Raw genomic sequence first — 21,447 nt, 5'->3', positions numbered from 1 at the left:
CTTCGGATCACCCAGCTAGGCTAATACTTATGTAGAATATATAATCTTATTAATAATTAAAAATTATTCAACAACCTTACAACTCACACATGAAGCAGGCTTATTTAGTATTTGTATTTATTATATATCAAAGATGTACAGTACATATTGATCAACAACATTTAAAAAAACTCAAAATTAGCATAAAGTAAGAAATGGTAAATAAATAGTGACTCAGTAATGGACAAAGGTGAAGAATGTGCCGTGTGATAAAAGGGCACAGAACCAAGATTAATTCAACAATGAAAGAAGTTCACTGACGACACGGTGAGCTTTGGCTGAAAGGTGTTATAATCAAATATTTTTTTCCCCATTAGTGTCTTTTACATTACAGCAACAAGCCTGCAGCAAATAAATATTGAATATCAGTATAATAACTAATCAATCTTTGCAAAGACATCTATTTTTGTGTAGCAGACAATAAAGCTGTACAATAAGGCAGTTTACAAAGGATGCCAGTCAACATTAGCCAGTAGCACAGTACTGAATGCCCTACATATCAAGGAAGAAAAAAAACAACAACAAACTCCCTTGGCAGCCATCACAACACTGCTAATGTCCTGAATGAGCGGTTTGCTGGGAAACTTCTTCCCTTGGGCTCCCCCTACCCAAGTCCTTCAAATTGTGAGAATCCCTGGAATGAGGGAAGCCTATGAAGTCTACTGTTGGCCAACTAGAAGCCACTCACAACTTGCGGGAGAGAAACACTGGATTAACAGATAACTCCAATTGTATATATCTGAGAAAAACTGACCGCAGAATCTGATGTGAAGATGCATGCAGGCAGAGGAGGATTGGATCTGGTGAGGTTACGGTGTCTCCTGTATCCACATCCCTTTTCATACACGTTTTACATGTCATACATGCCACCTTTTCTGAAACGAGGCAGACTTGGGGAACCACAAAACCCACACCTGTCTGACCCTACCTGTTCACCCAAACTATCACATCTATACACATCCTTTTAAACACATCCAATTCCTGAAGCAAACTGATAACACAATACTCAAAGGTAAGAGGTGATCACTACATCTTTTCTAGACATAATGGCATTGCAATAATACAGAGGACAGTTAACCATATTAGATTATGATATGCAGCAAACAGCTAGAACTTACTTATTATAAACCAATCTGATTTGGCTGAAATTTTAAACAAATCCATAGGCAACAAATTACTGTAAAAAAAAATATATATATAAGGTAAACTGGAGAGAGAGTAGTTAAAGCAAACATTTCATAGTATTTTGTCTGTCTGGGTTCTCACAGGAAGTAGATGTCTTGTGGGTTTTTGGTTGAAAATTCACTACAGTTATTACTGGATTTAACACTGAATGGGAGACAAGTAAATAACGGAGTATTGTTACTTCGACTTTAACACTACAGGGAATAAAGATCAGGCTCAAGAAAAGTAACACTGTGATTGACACTGAAACAAAAAACTTACAGAGGGGCATCAATTATAACCCAGAGAGGAAAACGGCAAAATCTGCAGAGTAACCTGTTAACTGGTGTTACGGGTGAACACTGTGTCTTTACAACCTGCCGTGTTCATTCACATCAGGAGGTAGTTAGGAGCTGCAGATTAAGTTTCAGTAAATGCTTAAACTTACTTGGTAAATGCAACTTTCCAGCACGTTCTTCCTGCCTTATTCTATTTTAGGTAATTAACTGACAAAATCATAAAAGCTCTTCAGGGTACTTGATGTTTTCTTTCAGACATGCATTTCTTGCATTGTGTTAATGCCATGTTCACAGATAGACGTTACTGGATGTATCCCTCCTAAAACTTTTAGGGTCAATGAAATTTATTTACAATTTGATTGGTAAGAAGCAAGAAATAAGAACAAAACTAACGGAAGCATATTCTACTTTCTTTTTAAAATTAAATTGACCCTTAATAAAATCTGATGTACATAATATTGGGAGCTGTGTTCACATGTTTGTTCTGGCCTGTAATGAATTTATATTTTGGTAGATACAAGATGTGTATAATAAGCCAAGACACGCAAGAGTGGAAAGTGTCTAAGTTGAGAAGCAGCGTCAGGGGGGTGAGCAGGTACTAAGACCAAGCGGGTGAGAAAGCGAGTCGAGGTGAGGAGGGCGGTGTGGGATGTGACTCAGCTTAATGGCAGCGAAAAATCGTGCTCACTAGACGAGCTGACCTGCCTCTCCACAGCCCTCTGGGCCCGGCACGCTGCCACTCTGGCCCGCAGGTCATACTTCTTCTCAAAGTAGTCCACCAAAGCAGGCTCCGTGAGCAGAGAGGCCAGCACCTGCTCAAACGTAATGGACCAGTCTCCATCTGGGCAGCTGCCCCGGTACTGGTCCCCACAGCCGATCAGCACGGTGTCATCGGCGATGTCCTCACACTGCAGCGAGCCCGCACTCACCAAGGAGTAGGACGACACAGACGTGTCATCTTTTACCTCCTCCTCGGAGCTGGGGAGGAGAGTGACATCCAGCTGGGCCTCGGCTAAGGCCTTCGTGACCTGAGCCTCTCTTGAGCTGCTCTCCCCAGCAAGCTCCTCCTTTCCTGGCTGAGCCACGTTGGAGACGGGGCTGGTGGTGCACTGGCCTTCGGACCTTTTGGCTCCGTTGTTTGTGAACTTTTTCCCAACCTCACCGATGCGTAACAGCAGGCTGGCTACAGTGGCAATTGCATGATACAACTCCTGCTCCAGTGGGTCTTCACTAAACATATTGTAGAGGGTTTTACACAGCTCAATAAACTGCTCCTGTAGACAGTAAAACACACAAGCACAGGGAAAGTTAGTAGGTGATGTAATCTTTGACCATTCCAGAAAGGTTACTAAAATGCAAATGCAAGACAATTGGCCTTTGAGTTTTCCCTGATGTCTCCAAAGATGACAGACCTGGCACACTGCACATCATGCTCACCAGTGAGTGAGCTGTAATTTCACTATGACAAACTAATTTTATAACCAGAGTTTAAAAAATTATGGCCAGGATACAATACGGCCATAATGATTTTCCAGTACAGCAAGAGGAAGTGAAACATTGGGATTTGACCTGCAGATAAACAATCCAATGATAAAATATCTTTTGATCATGTAGCATTTAGACAGATTAAAACAGCTTATTATAAGCACTGGATATATCAAATTCGCGATTTTTCCAAAAACACGATAACAATAAAAACACGATGTTGCAATCCTTTGTTAACATACAAGTGTTTCTCAAATTCTTTAGTTACAAATGATTCTTAATTGTAATTAACATGCATGATTCATTTGTTAATTCTAGTCGTCCCTTGAATATGGACATTGTCCAACACATACTGCTTAAAGCCACATCATAAATGTTTTCACGTGGAAATGCATTAACTAATGCATGAATCATATTTTTTCCTCATGAGAAAATTTCGTTATATTATGCCCTATAATACATAAAATAAACAGCAATTCTTGTCCAACAGGTGATCTCTACTGGTGCTTCAGGCCATCTCCACTTACCTGGTTCATCCTGGGCAGGTCTTTGATGGAGTCCTTTTTGGTTTCCTTCTCTCTGGCCCACATCCTCAGGTAATACTTATAATCCTTCACCATGTCCTCTATAAGGAATATCCATGTCAAGATAGTCGTGCCCTCAGGAGCATCACTTACGTAAAAGCCGGCTCAAAATCAGCCCAAAAGATGTGATAAAGGAGGGTGTCGCCAGCAGTTACCTTTCTTATCCTCCGGACTCCCGGCCATCTCGCCAGTCTCTGCAGATTTCACCACCTCTCCTGAAAACAGGAAGGAGGAGTCTCAAATTGAAGGAAAACCTGAGGGCTACAGGGTGGAAGTGAGCCACGAGGTGAGGGAAGGAGGAGCTTTGCGTTAGGAGAGAGAACATAGGCAAACAGCAGGCAGCCACAGTGAAAACGGAGAACGACATGGAAAGATGAACCTGACTGAGGCTAGTCTCACCGAGAGTGCCGGAAACGGTAAGAATGAACAAAACCAAAAGAGGTGGTTGATGAAGGGGGTTGTATTAGGAAGGAAAGGTTATGTGGACCACTGAGGAGGCAGCAGAGTAGAAAAGTCGGAAAGACAAACCTGATTTCACCTCCTGCAGCAGAAAGTCCAGATCTGACAGGTAAGGAGAATCTGGAGGCATGAGAAAGCAGAAGACACAGAGGCACAGAAACGAAAGTGAGGCTGAGACAGAGGATGCATATGTGAACAAAGGGAAGCCATAGGAAGGTGACAGAGTCAACCACATGGTAGATGAGGAAGTCAGAACATGTTACTGATTAGTGGAAATGGACTCTCACATGCACTGAAAACACACTGAGGATGACTGTACCGATAGACCATAAAAGCCGGTTCCATCTGCACCAACTACCTTTAAATCTATGTCGAGCACATATGCAGTAAGTGAATCTGCGTGTGTGTGTATGTGTGTGTGTGTGAGAGAGAGAGAGAGAGAGAGAGAGAGAGAGAGAGACAGCACAGACCTTGTGGAGTGACGTCATCAGTGAAGAACTGTGTGGCTTCCAGGGCAGACTCGGCCTCTTCTGGGCAGAGTGCTGTAATAGCAACAAGAGTCAGCAACGTCCAACACAGACACACAACAAGAGTCAGCAACGTCCAACACAGACACATAACAAGAGTCAGCAACGTCCAACACAGACACACAACAACAGTCAGCAACGTCCAACACAGACACACAAGAAGAGTCAACTACTTTCAACACAAACACAGACACACATATTTGAAAAGTAAATTGTATAAAAAGACATAGCATAGCATCAACTGCATCTTGTGTTTTCCTTTTTGGCCATCACTTGGTTGGCTGTCTGGTGGGTAAATACGACGGCCCGGTCACCGATTATCTAAGTAAGACTCACCAGGAGGAAGGTGCATTTTGTAGAGCAGCTTCAGCTTCTCAGTCATGTCTCCATGGTACATCCCACCTAAGACAACAAGGTAGGTTTGATGGTTTAAATGATAGAGTCTTCAAAACCCAACACAGTTTGTAAAAATCTTCACAGTATGCTTTATGGAATTCACTAAAGCCAAAGTCTGACATATAACATGGTTATACAGGCTCTGAAATGCCTCTTACTCAAGCCAGTAATAAACTCTTTGAAGTTGATGAGGCCGTCTTTGTTTTGGTCAAGGAGTCGGAAGAGGCGAGCGGCCAGCGTGGACGTGTGAGCGCCACAGGCCCAGGGTCCCAGGGCGGCGAACAGCTGGCTGAACTGACCGCGGTCGATGCGGTACTGCTCCAGGTAGGCCAGGCTGGGGTCGTGGCGCTCGGCTGCCGTGGTGCTCGCCCCCCAGTAACAGCTGAGGATGTGCTTCGTCTGCGAGTACGCATGCGTGTGCATGCACACGGGCAAGCACAGCAGAGTCATCAACACACAAAGACACAAAATGGAGATTCAAATACTGAAAACATGCCCAGTCACTGCACTATGTGCACTAAGACTTTCACACTAAAGCTGCAGGGATTTTAGGAACTGTGGCAACTTGGATCAAAAACTGGCTAACTGACAGGAAGCGAGTAGTTATTAGAGGCACAATGTCACAGTGGGCCTCCGTTCATAGTGGGGTACCGCAGGGTTCCATTTTAGGACCTCTATTGTTCCTAATTTACATTAATGATATTGACACAAATACATACAGTAAACTGGTTAAATTTGCAGACGACACCAAGGTGGGTGGGGTAGCAGATACTAATCTATCAGCAGAGAGGCTTCAACGGGTTCTGGATTTAATTAGCGAATGGGCTGATACTTGGCAGATGAAATTTAACACAGATAAATGCAAGGTAATCCATGCAGGGAGCAGAAATATAAAGTACAGATATTTTATGGGTTCCACTGAAATAAAGGTAGCTGATTACGAGAAAGATCTCTGTATGTATGTTGATGCTTCCATGTCCCCCTCTCGCCAGTGTGGGGAAGCAATAAAAAAGGCGAACAGAATGTTGGGTTATATCTCTAGATGTGTGGAGTTTAAGTCAAGGGAGGTGATGTTACACTTATATAATTCCTTGGTAAGACCCCACCTAGAATACTGTGTGCAGGTTTGGTCACCATACCTCAAGAAGGACATTGCTGCCTTAGAAAAGGTGCAACGAAGAGCTACGAGAATGATTCCTGGTCTTAGAGGAATGTCTTATGAGGAGAGGTTAGCGGAACTGAATCTGTTCAGCCTTGAGCAAAGGAGACTAAGGGGGGATATGATTCAGGTCTATAAGATTCTAACGGGTCTGGATGCTGTTCAGCCAAATGACTATTTCAATATTAGTCTAAATACTAGAACTCGTGGCCATAAGTGGAAATTAGCGGGAGAACATTTTAAAACAAATTTGAGGAAGCACTTCTTTACACAGCGTGTAGTTAGATTATGGAATAGTCTTCCTGCTAGTGTAGTGGAAGCTAAAACCATGGGTTCCTTTAAATCAGAGCTAGATAAGATTTTAACAACTCTGAGCTATTAGTTAAGTTCTCCCCAAACGAGCTCGATGGGCCGAATGGCCTCCTCTCGTTTGTAAATTTCTTATGTTCTTATGTTCTATGCAGGTAACTGTAAAACAGGAGTATATACAAGCATTACAAGTTAAACTTATCCAAGACTAAAAGACTTTGGCGTTGAGATATTCACATCTTTGTGGGAACATTTGGTCCCCATAGTGTAAGTAATGCCTGACTGACTGACTGACTGACTGACTGACAGACAGACATAGACAAACATATAGACAGACAGACAGACCTGTGTGAAAGTCTTAGGCAGTCAAAGAAAATGACTTTTATTTTTGGTGTAAAACTGTGCTATTATGCTTGTCAGAGTGTGTTAGCTTAGCCATTTCAAAAGCTCTGCTAAAGTCACCCCAGTATTTCCAGTAACCATACAATGCACCCATGTATTTAGTACTCGACCACTGGGACACTGTGTATAGCTAATCAATATCTCACTGGCTTTTTAAACTAATTAAGTTAATTACTTAAATAAGCTGATAGTGAAATGTAAGAAATAAATAGAATGGCCGGGGTATCAGTAACTTACTGGAGAACAGAAGAATTTTTTACTAGCTTTTATTGTTATTCTTATTTTGCATATGTTCTACTGCTAAATTGTGTCTTTTGTTCTGAGCAAAGGTGCACCTACTACCCAGATAAACAGCTTTAAAATTTCTTTTGGTTGCTTAAGACTGTTGCACAGTAGTGAGTGTGTGTGTGTGTGTGTGTGTGTGTGTGTGTGGTTGAGTGTGTGTGTGATAATTAAAATTGCCTGCAGAAGTAATATTTGTTACCAGATTAAAACGAGATGTGTCGCCAGTCTCACCTTGAAGAGGACATACAACTCCTCCAGTTCATCAAGGCTAAAAGCGGAGTCCGTCATGATGGATCTAACCTGAAGATGCATAGCACTGTATTAGCTCTTACCGAGGCAGCAAACACACAGAGAAAGACACTGACAGATAGATCATGGTACCATACCTACAGCTCAATACCAAGATATTTCACAACGCAACGTACAACCCTGCCTTGTGACAGCATAGTCCCCTACCACGCTCCTCTTGGCAGTGTCCTCCAAAGACTGGATGACCTTCAACCTGTGTCTGAACCTCATCTGTTCTATGGCGTCCGCGCGCAAACTGCCGAACTTCTGCACCAACACAGAGGAGAAAGAGGAGATCACTCAGCAGCAACAAGGAAATGGAGAAAGGCTCTTTGAGAGGTGTGTATTGAAGCAGTGATGGAGAATGGGGCTAGAGATGCATTGCAGGGCTGCAGGCAATGGGTAATGATGGAGCAGCATTAGAACAATCAAGACAATGAACTATGGAGAGAGCAGTAATGCAATCCCAATGATAGGAATACAACTAAGCAATAATCCAGATAATGAGCAGTGAGAAACTAGTGCTGCAGCAATGGCAGCAATCAGTTGTGAAACTAATGTAGCGGTGGGGTATATAATAAGTAAGGGATAATGTACAGGCAGCCGGTAGTTATCGCAGAAATAAGCCCCGACAGTGTGATCAGGACCCGACGCGAAGCGGAGGGTCTTGTATCACACTGAAGGGGCTTATTTCGCGATAACTACCGGCTGCCTGTACATTATCCCGCTTATTACACGGCTACTTGCCACATAAGGAAAAAAACTGGACATGAATATGAATTTGAAACATTTTATTGGCATATTTGTTTTAAATTAACATTTTTAAACGGTAATCTTTGTTGGCGCGGAGGGATTTTAAACATACAAGTAGTACTGGCTATGCGTTATTACTTTGGAGCGGTTATTATTTGAAAAGAATGAACCTGCAAATGTCTCAACTGACCAATCAGAATCAGGCATTCCTGAGAGCCGTGTAATAAACCGTAAGAGAATAGGCCGACTCACTTCATAGGAGGTCTTGATGAGCTCAAATACATCGATCTCAGGTGGTGGTTCATCACCACTGGTCAGAAGGGCATGGAGATGGGGAATGGGAGCCGAGACAGTCTGCTTGTTTACAACATTGTCCAAGTACCTTCAGGAACAAACAGCAGAAATAATGCTTATCCAGGAATAAACATATACCTTATACTGTATATAACCTCTTATAGTAAGCTGGTAACAGCACCCTCCTATCTGACATAAACAGCACAGTACAGTCTCAGGCACGCTCACTATCTGCAAGACAGCCTAAGGCGCACAACCACCCACGGAAGATCGTCATGGCTTTACGCCTACCTTCCCAAGATAGTCATGGCCTCCCCCTCGTCATTGCAGGCCAGAAGCTGCTCCATGTTGGCGTGCAACACGGCCAGGGAGACCTGGAAGATGGCCTTGATGCCCTCGTAGAAGAAGCAGTCCACCATTAGGACGGCACTGTCGAAGGGCATGACGCTGAGAAAGAGGGTGAGGAACCAGGAGAGCGAGATGGTAGAGATGACCCCCAGCTCCTGCATGCGCTCGTACAGCAGCGGGAGACAGTCACGGGTGAGCTCCTCAAACACACCCTGATCCACAAGTGCACCTGCCACACGCACAGACACAAACAAAGATAACCCAGTCCGTACCGTGCAAGAATAATCCTAAGGTGTAAGTCCATGTCAGATCGTACGAGGGTGGGCCGGCCCCTTACCAACCACACGTGTGTTGTAGTAGTCTGGTAGCATCCTCTCACACAGAGCCACCAAAAGCCAGAAGGCCTGTTCCTCCGTGCAGTACAGCAGCAGAACAGAGGTCACTATATTCATAGCCTAAGGAGAAAAAGCAGCTGAGCCTGGCCTCACACTGCAACTCGGCTTGGGCAGCATGTGCATTTTTTCCTTCTAGACATTTCACCCTGGTGTACGGTATATTTGAAAAAAATTATAATAATTAAAATAAAAACATAAATCATGTAGGCTACTGTAAACTCCGGAATCAGAGATAGGCTAAACGGACTCACTGCACTCGGGAAACAAGGAGACAACTCCTTGTTGCAGAGTTAAAAAGATCACCCTGCCTGATGTGTGGCACCTGCCCGATCTGCGCCCGCATGCACACTGTTTCACATATGCCGCGCATGCTCCAACAGTTTACAGCGCATTCATGCCGCATTTGGTATGTGTGGCATTAACCAATGCATACGTATTACTCTTTCACTTATTTTTTTTAAACTTAAGTGAGGCTCCAAATCGCCGCTATCACTGTGCACTACAATGCATCACCTCAATGCATCACCTCAATGCATCACCTCAATGCATCACCTCAATGCATCACCTCAATGCATCACCTCAATGCATCACCTCAATGCATCACCTCAATGCATCACCTCAATGCATCACCTCAATTCAGCATCTCTGTATCAGTTTCATAGAAAAAGGAGCATCTGTGTTTTTCATGGTATCACAAATAATACTTTCAGGATTTCTAAATACTGGGGAATACCATGATATCGTCATACCGCCCAAGTTTAACTGCGACACTCACTGTGTGAGCCTTCTGGCACAATTCCCAAAACCCTGTGCCAAGCGACAGTCTGCCAGAAGCAGATGGTAAAGATGACAGCAGGGTCAACCGGGCAGGAGCGTACGCACACGTTACTGTAAGTGTGTGCTTAGGAAGAGGCTAACCTGGCAATATCCGATGTTGGGGTTCCGATATGCATATGCGGTGAGCACACGGCGTAGTGCTGCAATGCCCATCTCGTTCTGGAAAGCCCGGTGCTCAGGCATGGAACGATGAAGGTCACGCTCAATCTCCTCTGTGGCCAACGTACATCGACCCATGGCCTGCTCCACCAGCTCAGCATAATACCCGGGGTGGGAAGCCATCTCGTTCTGTGCACCTGTGAAGTGAAGGGAACAGTAGGTCTTACCTTCTCCAATCCTACAGTTTGGTTGCTGAGGGTTCCATCAAGAAGATGAGGACAAATAAGTCATAAAGAGGTTGGTTTGTCAGCAGTATTACCCTTTAACAAGGTACTTAATTGGAACTGATCCAGTAAAAACATCCATTCACATCAGAGGTGGCCAATCTTATCCAGAAAGGCCCCTTCATGTATATGAGTTTTCAATGCAAACCCCTAATTAGATTACTACGTAGATGACTGATTGGCTGAAGAGTTCTCACCTGGGTTTCAACAGCTGACTTTAAGATTATCCCAAAAACGTGCATACAAATTAGCCCTTTGCGTACAAGATTAGCCACCCCTGATTTACATAAATTGGGGCAAGAACTGTAAATAGCATTGGGCAAAAACTAAACATCTGAACTCAAGATAACCTTTACTGGATTATATTAAAGTAATATTACTAACAAATCTATCATGATCACAATGATGGAATCATTCTCCCAAATAAGGGTTCTAGCTCAAAAAAACGCCAAAAAATATGTGAGATGATGGAACTAAAAAAGGGCTTTTTAGTTAGATATTCTGTCTTCCTACAGGACTCCTTTCATTTGGTTTCAGAATATCAGCACTTTTCCTCTGACCTCATTGGTCCCTTCCTGACAGCTGGTTGTCTGAGGCATGGCCATTTCTGGTCATAACCGAAAAGCAGCCTTTGCGCAGTTTCTTGCCTGCCGTTTTCACACCAGGGTTATGGCAGATTATAGCAAGTAAACTACAGTAAAGAATGCTGATCAGGCTAACATGGCCAAAATTCTGACTGAGAAGATGCCCTTCCTCTTATAAAGTGTAGCAGTTACTTCCACAAAAATCTAATTCTTTTCAAATTTCTTTCTTTAGGTCATGATACCAATCTAGATGTATATCTGCAGATTTTAACACTTATAGAAATTGTTATTAGAGATGGTTTTTACATGGAGGAGCCTAAGCAAAAGCAAACGTTAACACATAAGTTACACAGAGTTCCTGGAGAAGTTAAAGACCGGATGCTTCAGGGCGTGCACGTTAGCTGGACGCAAAAATTTTATTTTATTCTCAATATGTCACACCAGTTTATGGTGATGGATTATTCTGGTCTGTAGAAGAGCTTCTTCCCAAAGTCAGTAATAATTTCTAATCCTACAAGAGTCAAGTTTCTGTGCCGATAGCACATCTTATCGTAGAAGCCAAACAGGAGTATCTTATGACTGGCAAAACTAAGCTACGCTTTGTTTTCAAACACCGTCACCACCATCTGCCCAAGACTAAAAAAGAAATTTATTCCGCCTAGTCCTACCGGAGAAAATTACCTGAGAATAGCAGCCACAACTCCCCACGGAGGCTCTCGGGAATGCCCAGCAGAACCAGCTCCCGGGTCTTGGAGGTACGGTACATGCACACACCTCTCCCAAACTCAAAGAAGTGGATGTTCCAAGACTCTTCCTTCATCTTCTCCTTAGTCTGATCAAACACAGAACATCATCATGTGACATGAGTGTTTGGGGGGGGGGTAATCGATTGACTGGAATGGACCGGAATCCAGGGACTCACAGCTTTGGGTCCCAGGTCCTCAGAGACATTCTTCTGGAATATGCTAATCAGGCTCTGAGTAGCAGTGGGCAGGTTGGGGTTATAGTACCGGCCAGGTATGACTTCACCTGGGGAGGGTGGGGTGAGAAAGGGAGCTGTGGAGCTGGGGGACTCCTACAGGGAGGGAGTTGCACATACAACCACCAGTCAGAGCTAAGAGCGTCAACGATGAACTCAGTTTAATTTAACATGCACCCTATGTTTCATATACAGGTTCTTATACCAATTCTTGTCTTCTTCTATGCAACAGCCATTTCATTGCTAAGCCACAGAACATTTGCACTGCTTCAAAGCATCTTTCAAGAAGAAAATGCTCCTTAGAACAATTTCACAGTTTCAGAAATTTTTGTTCCTTAAACAAGATCCTCTTCTTCAGTCTCTTTATTACCATGTTACTGTCATTCACCAAGTGCTTTAATAATCATGTCCATCTCCATATACTATACAGTGGTACCTCAGAACTCGAAATTAATCCGTTCAGAACTCTGGACTGAATCTGAAAAAAAGAATTTTCCCCATAAGAAATAATGGAAAACCAATTAATTGGTTCCCGGCCACAAAAAATTACACCAAAATATGTTTTTTTTTTTTTAAGCATTTAAACACAAAATGAACCGGACAAAACAAGAAAAACATATACTGTACTGAACACATCTAAGCACAATTATCAAAACAGTAATTTTTAAAGTAAGAAAATAAATGTATCCAAACAATCTGTAAAGTTAAAAAAGGTAAAAAAAAATTCGAACTGGTTGGTTCGACTTTTAAGAAATTCGAGTTCTAATGAGTTCAAGAACTGAGGTACCACTGTACTGTGCAAAAGTCTTAGGCAGTCACAGAAAATATTTAAATGATATTCATGCTGGAGTAAAACTATATTGTTTGTTGAAGTGTGTCAGCTTAGCCATTTCAAAACCTCTCCTAAGGTCACCCAGCAACCATCCAATACACCCATGCATTTTTTTGACTTGACCACCAGCACACCTTGCTTGGCTAATCAATATGTCACACAGTTATTTAACTAAATTAATTAATTAACTAATCGAGGTGGTGGTGAAATTGAACAAATACATGGAATGGCTGCCGTGCCCCTGAGGGGAGGTTCTGGAATTGAAGCGGTGTTCATCTAGCCATCCAGCAAGAATCAACAGTAATTTTTTTTGGAGAACAAAAGCAATTCTTGTACAGCGTTATTGTTCATTTGCATACATTCTAATGTTAAACTGTTTTTTTCTCTGAGCAAATATACACTTACTACCCAGATAAAGAACTCTAAATATTTCCCTTAACTACCTATGACTTCTGCACAGTGCATGTAGAAGGTGCTGCTCTATTGAACCCGCTCTTGAATCACAAAGGCTGTTAATGTTGACTGATCAAATCAATGCTCACAGGTAGATCTTTGCTGTTACTCCGCACTCTGTCAGGGGTTCGCTGCAGGAAGTCAGAGATCCTCTGAACCAGAAAGTCACGGTCTCTAAGGTTGGCAAACAAGAAGGTCATCTTGTTCTTAGTGCTGATGGACAGAGGGCTGGGCAGGACACTGGAGCTGTCGGCCTTTTCCACAATGGAGACCTGGAGGCAGAGAAACATGATTGTAAATGGTAAGAAAACAATATTCCCCAACACTTAACTTGAGGGAGCACACACTTAATATATTACTCACTTAAGGTATTAAACTAAGTGCTGTTTATGTACTGATTCCATGTTTATTCATCATTAAATCAAAATGGCTCATATACAGTACTGTGCAAAAGTCTTAAGCAGTCAAAAGAAATGTTTAAAGCTATTTACCCAGGTAGTAAGTGCACATTTGCGCAGAACAAAAAACACGACTTGGCATTAGAACATAAGCAAATTAATAAAATTACTAAGAATTTCTTCTGTCTTCCCAAAAGTCACTAATATCTAGCTGGATGGCTAGATGAACACCACCTCAGTCCCAAACCTCTCCTCAAGGGCAAACAGGCATCCCATCTCTTTATTACATTTTACCAGCAACTCGGTTAATTAACTGAATTAGTAAAAAAGTCAATGAGATATTGATTAGCTATACGAGATGCGTTAGATTTACAGCAACATGAAGATCATTTAAACATTTTCTTTGGCTGCCTAAGACTTTTGCACAGTACCGTTTCATGCAGTGACTATATTTGTTCATGATTTGTACTTGAGTAGTAACTGAGTCATTAAGTTACAGCTGCCTACACAAGTAAAGTGCTACCAGCCCAGGTCCGAGCCCTGGTTCCTCCTGACCCCATCAAAGTGTCCTCGAGCAAGACACGGAACCCCAAATTGCTCCCGGTGTGCAGGTTGGTGCCTTGCATGGCAGCCTTCACCACCGGTGTGTGAATGTGAGTGTGGATGGGTATATGTGAGGCATAAATTGTAAAGTGCTTTGAGTACTCGTAGGAGTAGAAAAGCGCTATATAAATGCAGTCCATTTACCCACTATTTTCTTTTTGCAACTTAAATTTTATTAATTTATTAATTTTTCAAATGAGACATACAAAAAGTCAAAAACAAAAACACTACCCACTATTTTAATGGACCTCCAACATTGTGATTAACTGTAAAAGGTCTACATAATCACACATAATTTCCTTAACAACCACAGCTTTTATGACTACTTCCATTAATCAATATCTAAATCTTTCAATCAGCACTTATCCTACGTATGTTGACTTATAGCTAGACACACTGCTGGAGACATTCTGGAAGAGAGGTGGAAAGTTCAGGTTCAGAAAGTACTAATCCAGACCAAGGTTTTGTTTCAACCAACCAGTTGAGTACTCCATGACTGTGACTCCTTATTCTCAACCAGTTGGTTGAACCAAAACATTGGTCTGGATTTGTACTTCATTGACCTGAACATTCCACCGCTAGTCTGGAAGTTAAAAGGCCGAAGTGACACCTAAACTGATAACTCACTATGCATATTTGTAGATGCCTGCAAACTCTGTGGCCTTCTTGGGCTCCCTGAGTTTTATAAACAGAGCTGTAGGTTGTCAAAGAGCTTCTGGAATAAGAACATTCTCTCAATCTCTGTACTAGACTTTTATCTGGGGGGATTGATTTCTATGTTAATCAGCTCAGTCTGGAGCACTGTAATGAATTTGACAGTATATCCTGTTAGTTTAAAGCCCAAAATACCACTATATTTATGTGAATGGCACAAAAATATATATTTTGTTATGCTGTTAAATCACAGCATCTCCAAAGTCAAAGAAAAATTACGAGTCAAAAAAGATTTTGTTCTTAGATGTATGAAAAGCTATCTACACCATGGTTGAAATTTGGTATTGCCTAAGATGATTAGTAATACATAATTTCTACCACTACAGTTTCACAATGTGTAGATGAGTGATGTGTGCTATGTGTAAAATGGTAGGTTAAAGGTCGAGGATAATTAGGCAATTTACTTCTCTCAAGGGGATGATCAGCTGACAAAGGTCCTCTTCGCGACTCGCGAAGCAGATGTAATTGTTGGAAACAAACATTTGGCCGATCACATGCATCTTGGTGAATGGTGTCCAGAGCGTGCAATCCGTGTGTCCGTCCAGCCGCTCGTCAGCTGTCAGGCGGAACTGAGCACGATAGCGCTCGTTCTTTGCTCGTGCATCGAGATCTCTGAAACGCGGGAGCATGAAGTGAGCTGAATCTGCAAAGTACTGCCATAAAACACAATTATACTGAACATGCGGACACTGGACCACAAGTTAAGGAAATGTAAGCTAGAATCTAATAAAATAGATAAACGAACATTTCAACATGTACATATGCTCTCACAAAGTGATTTAACACCCCTTAAAGTACCATACATATATTTTACCATTTATTACTAGAGGGCTCACTCAGAAAAACTCCTCCCAAGATTTACACTGCTAGAAAATGGCAAAGCAGTTGGCAAAAGAAGACTAACGAGCTTCACCTTTTGAGGGCAGAAACATTCTTCAAGTTCTTGCAGGGCTTGGGTAGAGATAGGTCCGCAGCAAAGCCTTCGTTGTCTAGCAACTGCCTCATCGCGATGTTGGCCAGCTGTTCCATGAGCTTGAACGTGTCGTTGATGTTGAGGAACATGGAGAAGTAGTGCTCGGTGTCGCGAGTGCTGACCCGGATGCTCTCTGGAAATAGCAGTGTGGCATTCTTCTCCAGCTGCGTCACGTCTGTCCACTGCACCACCAAAGTCACTGAGGTTGGCAGAGAGGCACCAGGAAATAGAGAATACACAATCTGGTCAGTGCATCAGGATAGATATAACCATGTATCCGGTGGGAGAGGACCAACTACAACATAAAAATATGGTTACTGATGCATCCACCAGAGGGCAAGGGAGTCAAAAAACCCACCAAAGGCACACGGTCAGATACGTTCACAAAAGAGAAAGCATTCCGATATTTTCACATGGAGTTATATCCATCAAATTTGAGCGCAACAGCTGTTAAATATACCCACCAGAAGAGGAAAAAGGCCAGAGAAAAAGCAGAGAAGAAGGGAGTTACTTGAGGATAACTGTATGAATGTCTGAGGCAGAGAGGTTGAATTGCTACAGCAGCAGATTCATCACGGTAAAGCCCAGGTAAAGAGGAAGATTTGCCAACTGACCTTCCTTGCCCAGTAAGAAGGAGTAGAAGCAGAGGTGATTAACGCTCAGGTAGACCCAACCCTGTCGAGGGACTCGTCCCTTCCAATAGCTGCAGGAGTAATAATTCACCAGCTTCTCCTCATCTGGCATTCTAAATAGCTTCCGCATTTTCTGCTCGGCCTCCCGGAATTTCCCAGGGTCCTCGTCCTCCGCGGTTTGCTTGCTCTTGTTCTCCTCGGCGATGATCCCCTGGAGAGGATAAAGCACATCGGAGCGTGGTCGATGCGACGGGAAACATGGGAAGCAACACACTCATAGCCTTGTCTCACTCCAGGCCGTTTCTGTAGAACCAGTAGGACACCAACAATGGTCCCGTAGAACAGAAACTTCATTGCTGTCTGGTAAAATAGTACATCTGAATACAAAGTACTGGATTTTGTTATCCATGTTTTTGACGAAGAGGGTCATAAAGGAGCTTGTTGCCAAGTTACTAAACCAATCAGTAGGAAAAATTCCTCTTGCAATTTTTTTTTTTAGCTTTTCTGAGACGCACATATTTGTTATACATCCTCAGAAACAACCAAGCTAATTAGTTCAACTCAGAGCATCACTAACCTTGTGCTTATCCCTGATTTGTCGACAGTATTATTAGAAATAATCTGGCTCTTAATTATTAAAATTGTCATTTATCATTTTCAAATCTACAGTAGACCACATGACATGAAGAGGCCATCAGGTTGTTCCTCAGTCAGAAACATTACCAGAGTTTAAATCAGCTGTCTTCCTGCACAGTTTTAAGCCAAGTTAGTAACACACCCAGAGTAAATTGGAGATATATCTCAAGAGAAGCTGGAAGGTACCTTTCATACTGTTTAATTCCACTGAACTCTGGAGCTCAATATCAAGCCTGAAGTTTTCAGAAACACAGCTGTACTTCCATGCAATTAAATTGAAATGCTTAAGTGTGTTTTTATGTAATGAATTAATACATGTAATCGGCCCCAATGGAGCTTTTTCCCAGTAGCTTTGCCAGTGATTTCCCTAAAGGGACCTATTCGTCAGTCATAGTGCAATCTACCAACCCAGTGGCTAATGTAACCACATCTATCAATGGAGCTCACTAACGGAATAGGTAGGGAAAACCTTTCCTGTTATGACAGGAAATATGTCTGCCATATTTCATTTTGGATTTTGAATTATGGGTGGACTTTCTCATTCACTGATCCTAGATCGGAGCTGCAAGCTAATCAGTTGAAAGTAAAGTGTGTAAGACCTACCTGGATCTTTCCCTTGACAAAAGTGGTGATGTCCTCCTCATTGTCAAAGATAGAGAGTGTTTGAAGCAGGTTGGCCTCCAGCCATTCCCAGTGCACTGTGATCTCCTTCCGTGAGGACCCTGGAGGAGCACACCAATTACCACACACGTGGGGGTAGAGGAACTGACAGGAGGTCAGATCCAAGGCACCTAGATTCTAAAGCACCTCACTCCTACACATTTTCTAACTCGGTGTTTCCAAACCTGGTCCTCGGGGAGCCTAATTAAGTCCACATTTTTGCTCCCTTCCAGCTCCCTGCCAGACAGTCCATGTTCCTGCTCCCTGTCAGCTCCCTATATGGTGGACTGTGGACTGTCTGGCAGGGAGCTGGGAGGGAGCAAAAACGTGGACTATCTGGGTGTCTCCGACAACCGGGATGGGAAACACTGTTCTAACTCATGATCACTATACATAGGTTAAGAATTTGAAGAAAAGGCAACATTTATTAAACTGGAATAACTGGTGAATTCACTGCTCACTGGAGTAAAAAAGTACTTTTAGAGTTGATGGCCTCAGGATTAGGCAAGATCAATTCCAGGCTGATGATCTCAAGGCTGGATCAACTTTCATTTTACTTCAATTGTTGCGGGATATGATGATGTAGTTTTTTTTTTTTTTTTTTTTTTTAAAAGGTCACCTCATCCAGTGTTTTAAGTAAACCCAAGGCTAGGATCACCATACCCAAGATCAGTATTATACTGCCCCATAATTTGAATCTTAAACACCATCCAGCTTTCAGACAAATGTGAACTAACACAACTAAGGTATTATATACACGAAAAACCAGAAAGTGTCTACTTACCACAAGCAATGTTCCAGTAGATCTGGGAGTCACCGGTCTGGTGGAGGATGCGGTAAGGGGCTACACGGGCACTGGAGTCCAGCACCACATCCAGAGTACCCACGAGCAAACCTGAGGACACAATCAGCAGTGCTCTGCACTCAGGCTTGCTGTTGCCTTACACATGAACACAAAAAAACAGCCTTAGCTGTATGCACAGACATATGAATGTGTGTCAGCGAAACATGCTTATTTGACTTCAAGTGACTTATCTGCATTGTAGATGAAAACACAGCTTCCACTGGAAGGGGCCACCAGACATTTATAAGTGCAGTGCTTTTTATAGGTTCCCAGTATTTACACACAGCATTCACGGGAAACCATCAGATTGTGAATAACAGTGCTGCAATTACAGCAACCAAAACCAGCCTGACTTCTGCGGCCCACACAACATTCCCACATCTATAGATGCACTCTGTGGTTTGTGGATCGTGAATCCAAAGTAAAAACAACAATTTTCTAAAAGGGTATAAATAGGATCTTTACACCACGGCACAAATTACCATAAATTTCACTTCTGATAATGGACAACAATTGCCTACTTTTAAATCAGGAATGTTGTGCATTGAGCTACAGAAAACTGTACAACCAAATCAAACAAGACACATTTTAAGTGTGATAGTTATTACACAGACAAAAGACTGAAACTGGTTAGAAGCTGAGGTCCTAAAAACCAACAGGTTGTGCTTCTGCTAGAAACACTCTTTCTCCACACCCAGTATCCCACTTAAATAGCTCCCAAATTCAGTTGGGTCTGCTAACTGGAGTGCTTCACTGGTCTTCTTCCAGCTCCCAGCTCCCATTTAATTAAGGACCATAAAAGCTAAAGAAATTCCTTTTCTTAGGAGAGTCAGGAGAACTTAAATTCATCTCTCCCAGAGATCACATGACCCCTCCAGGTAAACGCACACTTGCTATAAAGTTTTTGAAAACAAAAAATGAGAGATAATGTTATGTGGGTAAAATTTTAAATTGAAAATGCCAAATACTTAATTACTGTAATGAAGATACACATCTTTATCTTGATATGTTTATTTTTATATGGGAAATTATTAAATAATGTGACATCACATGTTCTACCTGCAGCGCTGTCAAACCTGACCAATTAAAGTGGGTGTGTATATACTCTTCAATGGGTATCAGCGGTTGTAAAACTAGTTATTAAACTGGTTATTTTTCTAGCTAGGTCACAATTTGTATGGGTAGTTTTAAAGTCCTATTTTTGCTATATATATTTTCACTGAACATTGTTACTTCTGAGTTGTTGAGTCGTCCGGCGTCTAATAAAAACATACCCGACATCTCTTCACTTTTCGGTGCTGAGCCTAATGCGGCAGCTGTGATACCATCACACCCAACGTTAAAGCATGGCCGGCTCATCATGTTACAGTATTTCTGACAGTGTGATTCAGTAGCCTTACAAAGTCTGTGCGGTTCGAAGTGATGAAAATCGCCTTCTTTTGTTAAAATGAATTTTTGTTAACTGACGTCGGTATTTCGTTTAATCCGGTGTCCAGAAAGTGGATTTTTTAAAAGAACATGATGTGTCTGACAAAGACTAGTTTGGTACGAGTCGCCGAATCCTCTCCTATCGTTAAAGCAACCACAAGGCTTACATACTGAATATTACTCTTAACTTCAAAACTAAATCTCAGGAAAACACATTTGCAACTTATTTCAGTACTTGGTACATATCAGCGAAAAAGTGGTAAGCTTTGAATTAAGTGTTAGAAATGGTTAACAAAGTTTGACATTCATTTGGGACACAAAAACTTTCGCACTTATCAGTTCTTATCAATTCATTATGCGGGTATACGAAAGTAGGTTTACAGAATATAAAGGCTATGTCAGTTTCATGCCATATTATATATATATATATATATATATATATATATATATATATATATATATATATATATATATATATATATGTATGTGTGTGTGTGTGTGTGTGTGTGTGTGTGTTTCCGTCGACGGCAACAGTGTCTCAACAGTGTTTAGCGCAAAATTTCCCAAGTTGTTAAGACTGCTGTCCATCATAAATCTCCCTTATAATCATTTAAATTCCAGGGTTGATTATTCATTAGATTCCACCCAAACTGCTGCAGCCCAAGATCATGCGGACAGCCAGATACCACACTATTGCGAAAGCTACGCAGGCCGATCATAAAAACATCATTTATACTCGCCTATACAACTGTGCTCGGAAGCGTCTGGTGTATGACAAGAAGCTAAACAACGTTAAAAGGTGCTGACTAATAAACAGCCGTGTGTGTTTGTGTTTTTTTTTTTACCTACCAGGTCAGACATGTCAACAAAACACCCGGTAGCCTCAATCTGACAGGCTACAAGTGCGCACCATACACTGGCCGAATAAGAAACATTGAATTTATTGACATACCAGTTATTCCCCCTCCTTTGCCGTGTCCCTTTCTGCGCTGCAGAATGAAGAAGGGGTTCGCCCTTTCGCTCACCCAAAGAGCGTTGGCAAGCAGCACCTCTTCCGGGGTTATCCACATCTGGACGCTTAAAACGCGACCCTTCGGCCCGATAAAAACGGAGACTAAGTACACAGATGACTTTGTTTACACTGCGAGCCCGACTTGCAGACGCGACGCCTGCCGCTTCAGTTTACTCCATGGACCGTCAGCTGCTGCTCCGTCGCGGCCCTTCCTCCTTCCTACCGAAACCACGCCCTCCTCCCGACACTGAACTACGGCGGCCGGAGGGGGACCGTCACGCTACCTAGGCGCG

The 21,447-nt window shown here is 42.4% G+C and overlaps 1 protein-coding gene across 2 annotated transcripts; it reads right to left on the bottom strand.

Moving 5' to 3' along the window:
• Positions 1-100: 100 nt before the first annotated feature.
• tbc1d9b (TBC1 domain family member 9b) lies at positions 101-21,401 on the bottom strand. Of its 2 annotated transcripts, XM_023842972.2 has the most exons (22): positions 21,095-21,401; positions 18,655-18,765; positions 17,814-17,932; positions 16,557-16,785; positions 15,883-16,141; positions 15,374-15,581; positions 13,344-13,526; positions 11,913-12,065; positions 11,672-11,822; positions 10,105-10,319; positions 9,129-9,246; positions 8,735-9,020; positions 8,402-8,531; positions 7,565-7,663; positions 7,340-7,408; positions 5,112-5,352; positions 4,894-4,959; positions 4,501-4,572; positions 4,100-4,150; positions 3,727-3,786; positions 3,515-3,612; positions 101-2,776 (listed from the first exon to the last, which is right to left on the bottom strand). In XM_023842972.2, the coding sequence occupies exons 1-22, from the start codon at positions 21,210-21,212 to the stop codon at positions 2,159-2,161; spliced, it is 3,654 nt and encodes a 1,217-aa protein (XP_023698740.1). In that variant the 5' UTR covers positions 21,213-21,401; the 3' UTR covers positions 101-2,158. The 2 variants fall into 2 exon arrangements, with proteins under 2 accessions (XP_023698740.1, XP_023698742.1); XM_023842974.2 differs by lacking the exon at positions 4,100-4,150.
• Between the last annotated feature and the right edge of the window lie 46 nt (positions 21,402-21,447).

The sequence above is a fragment of the Paramormyrops kingsleyae genome, chromosome 10 (genome assembly GCF_048594095.1).
Source record: "Paramormyrops kingsleyae isolate MSU_618 chromosome 10, PKINGS_0.4, whole genome shotgun sequence".
NCBI lineage: Eukaryota > Metazoa > Chordata > Actinopteri > Osteoglossiformes > Mormyridae > Paramormyrops > Paramormyrops kingsleyae.
The sequence above is the reverse complement of the archived record's forward strand: the minus strand, read 5'-3'. Positions and strand labels throughout refer to the sequence as shown.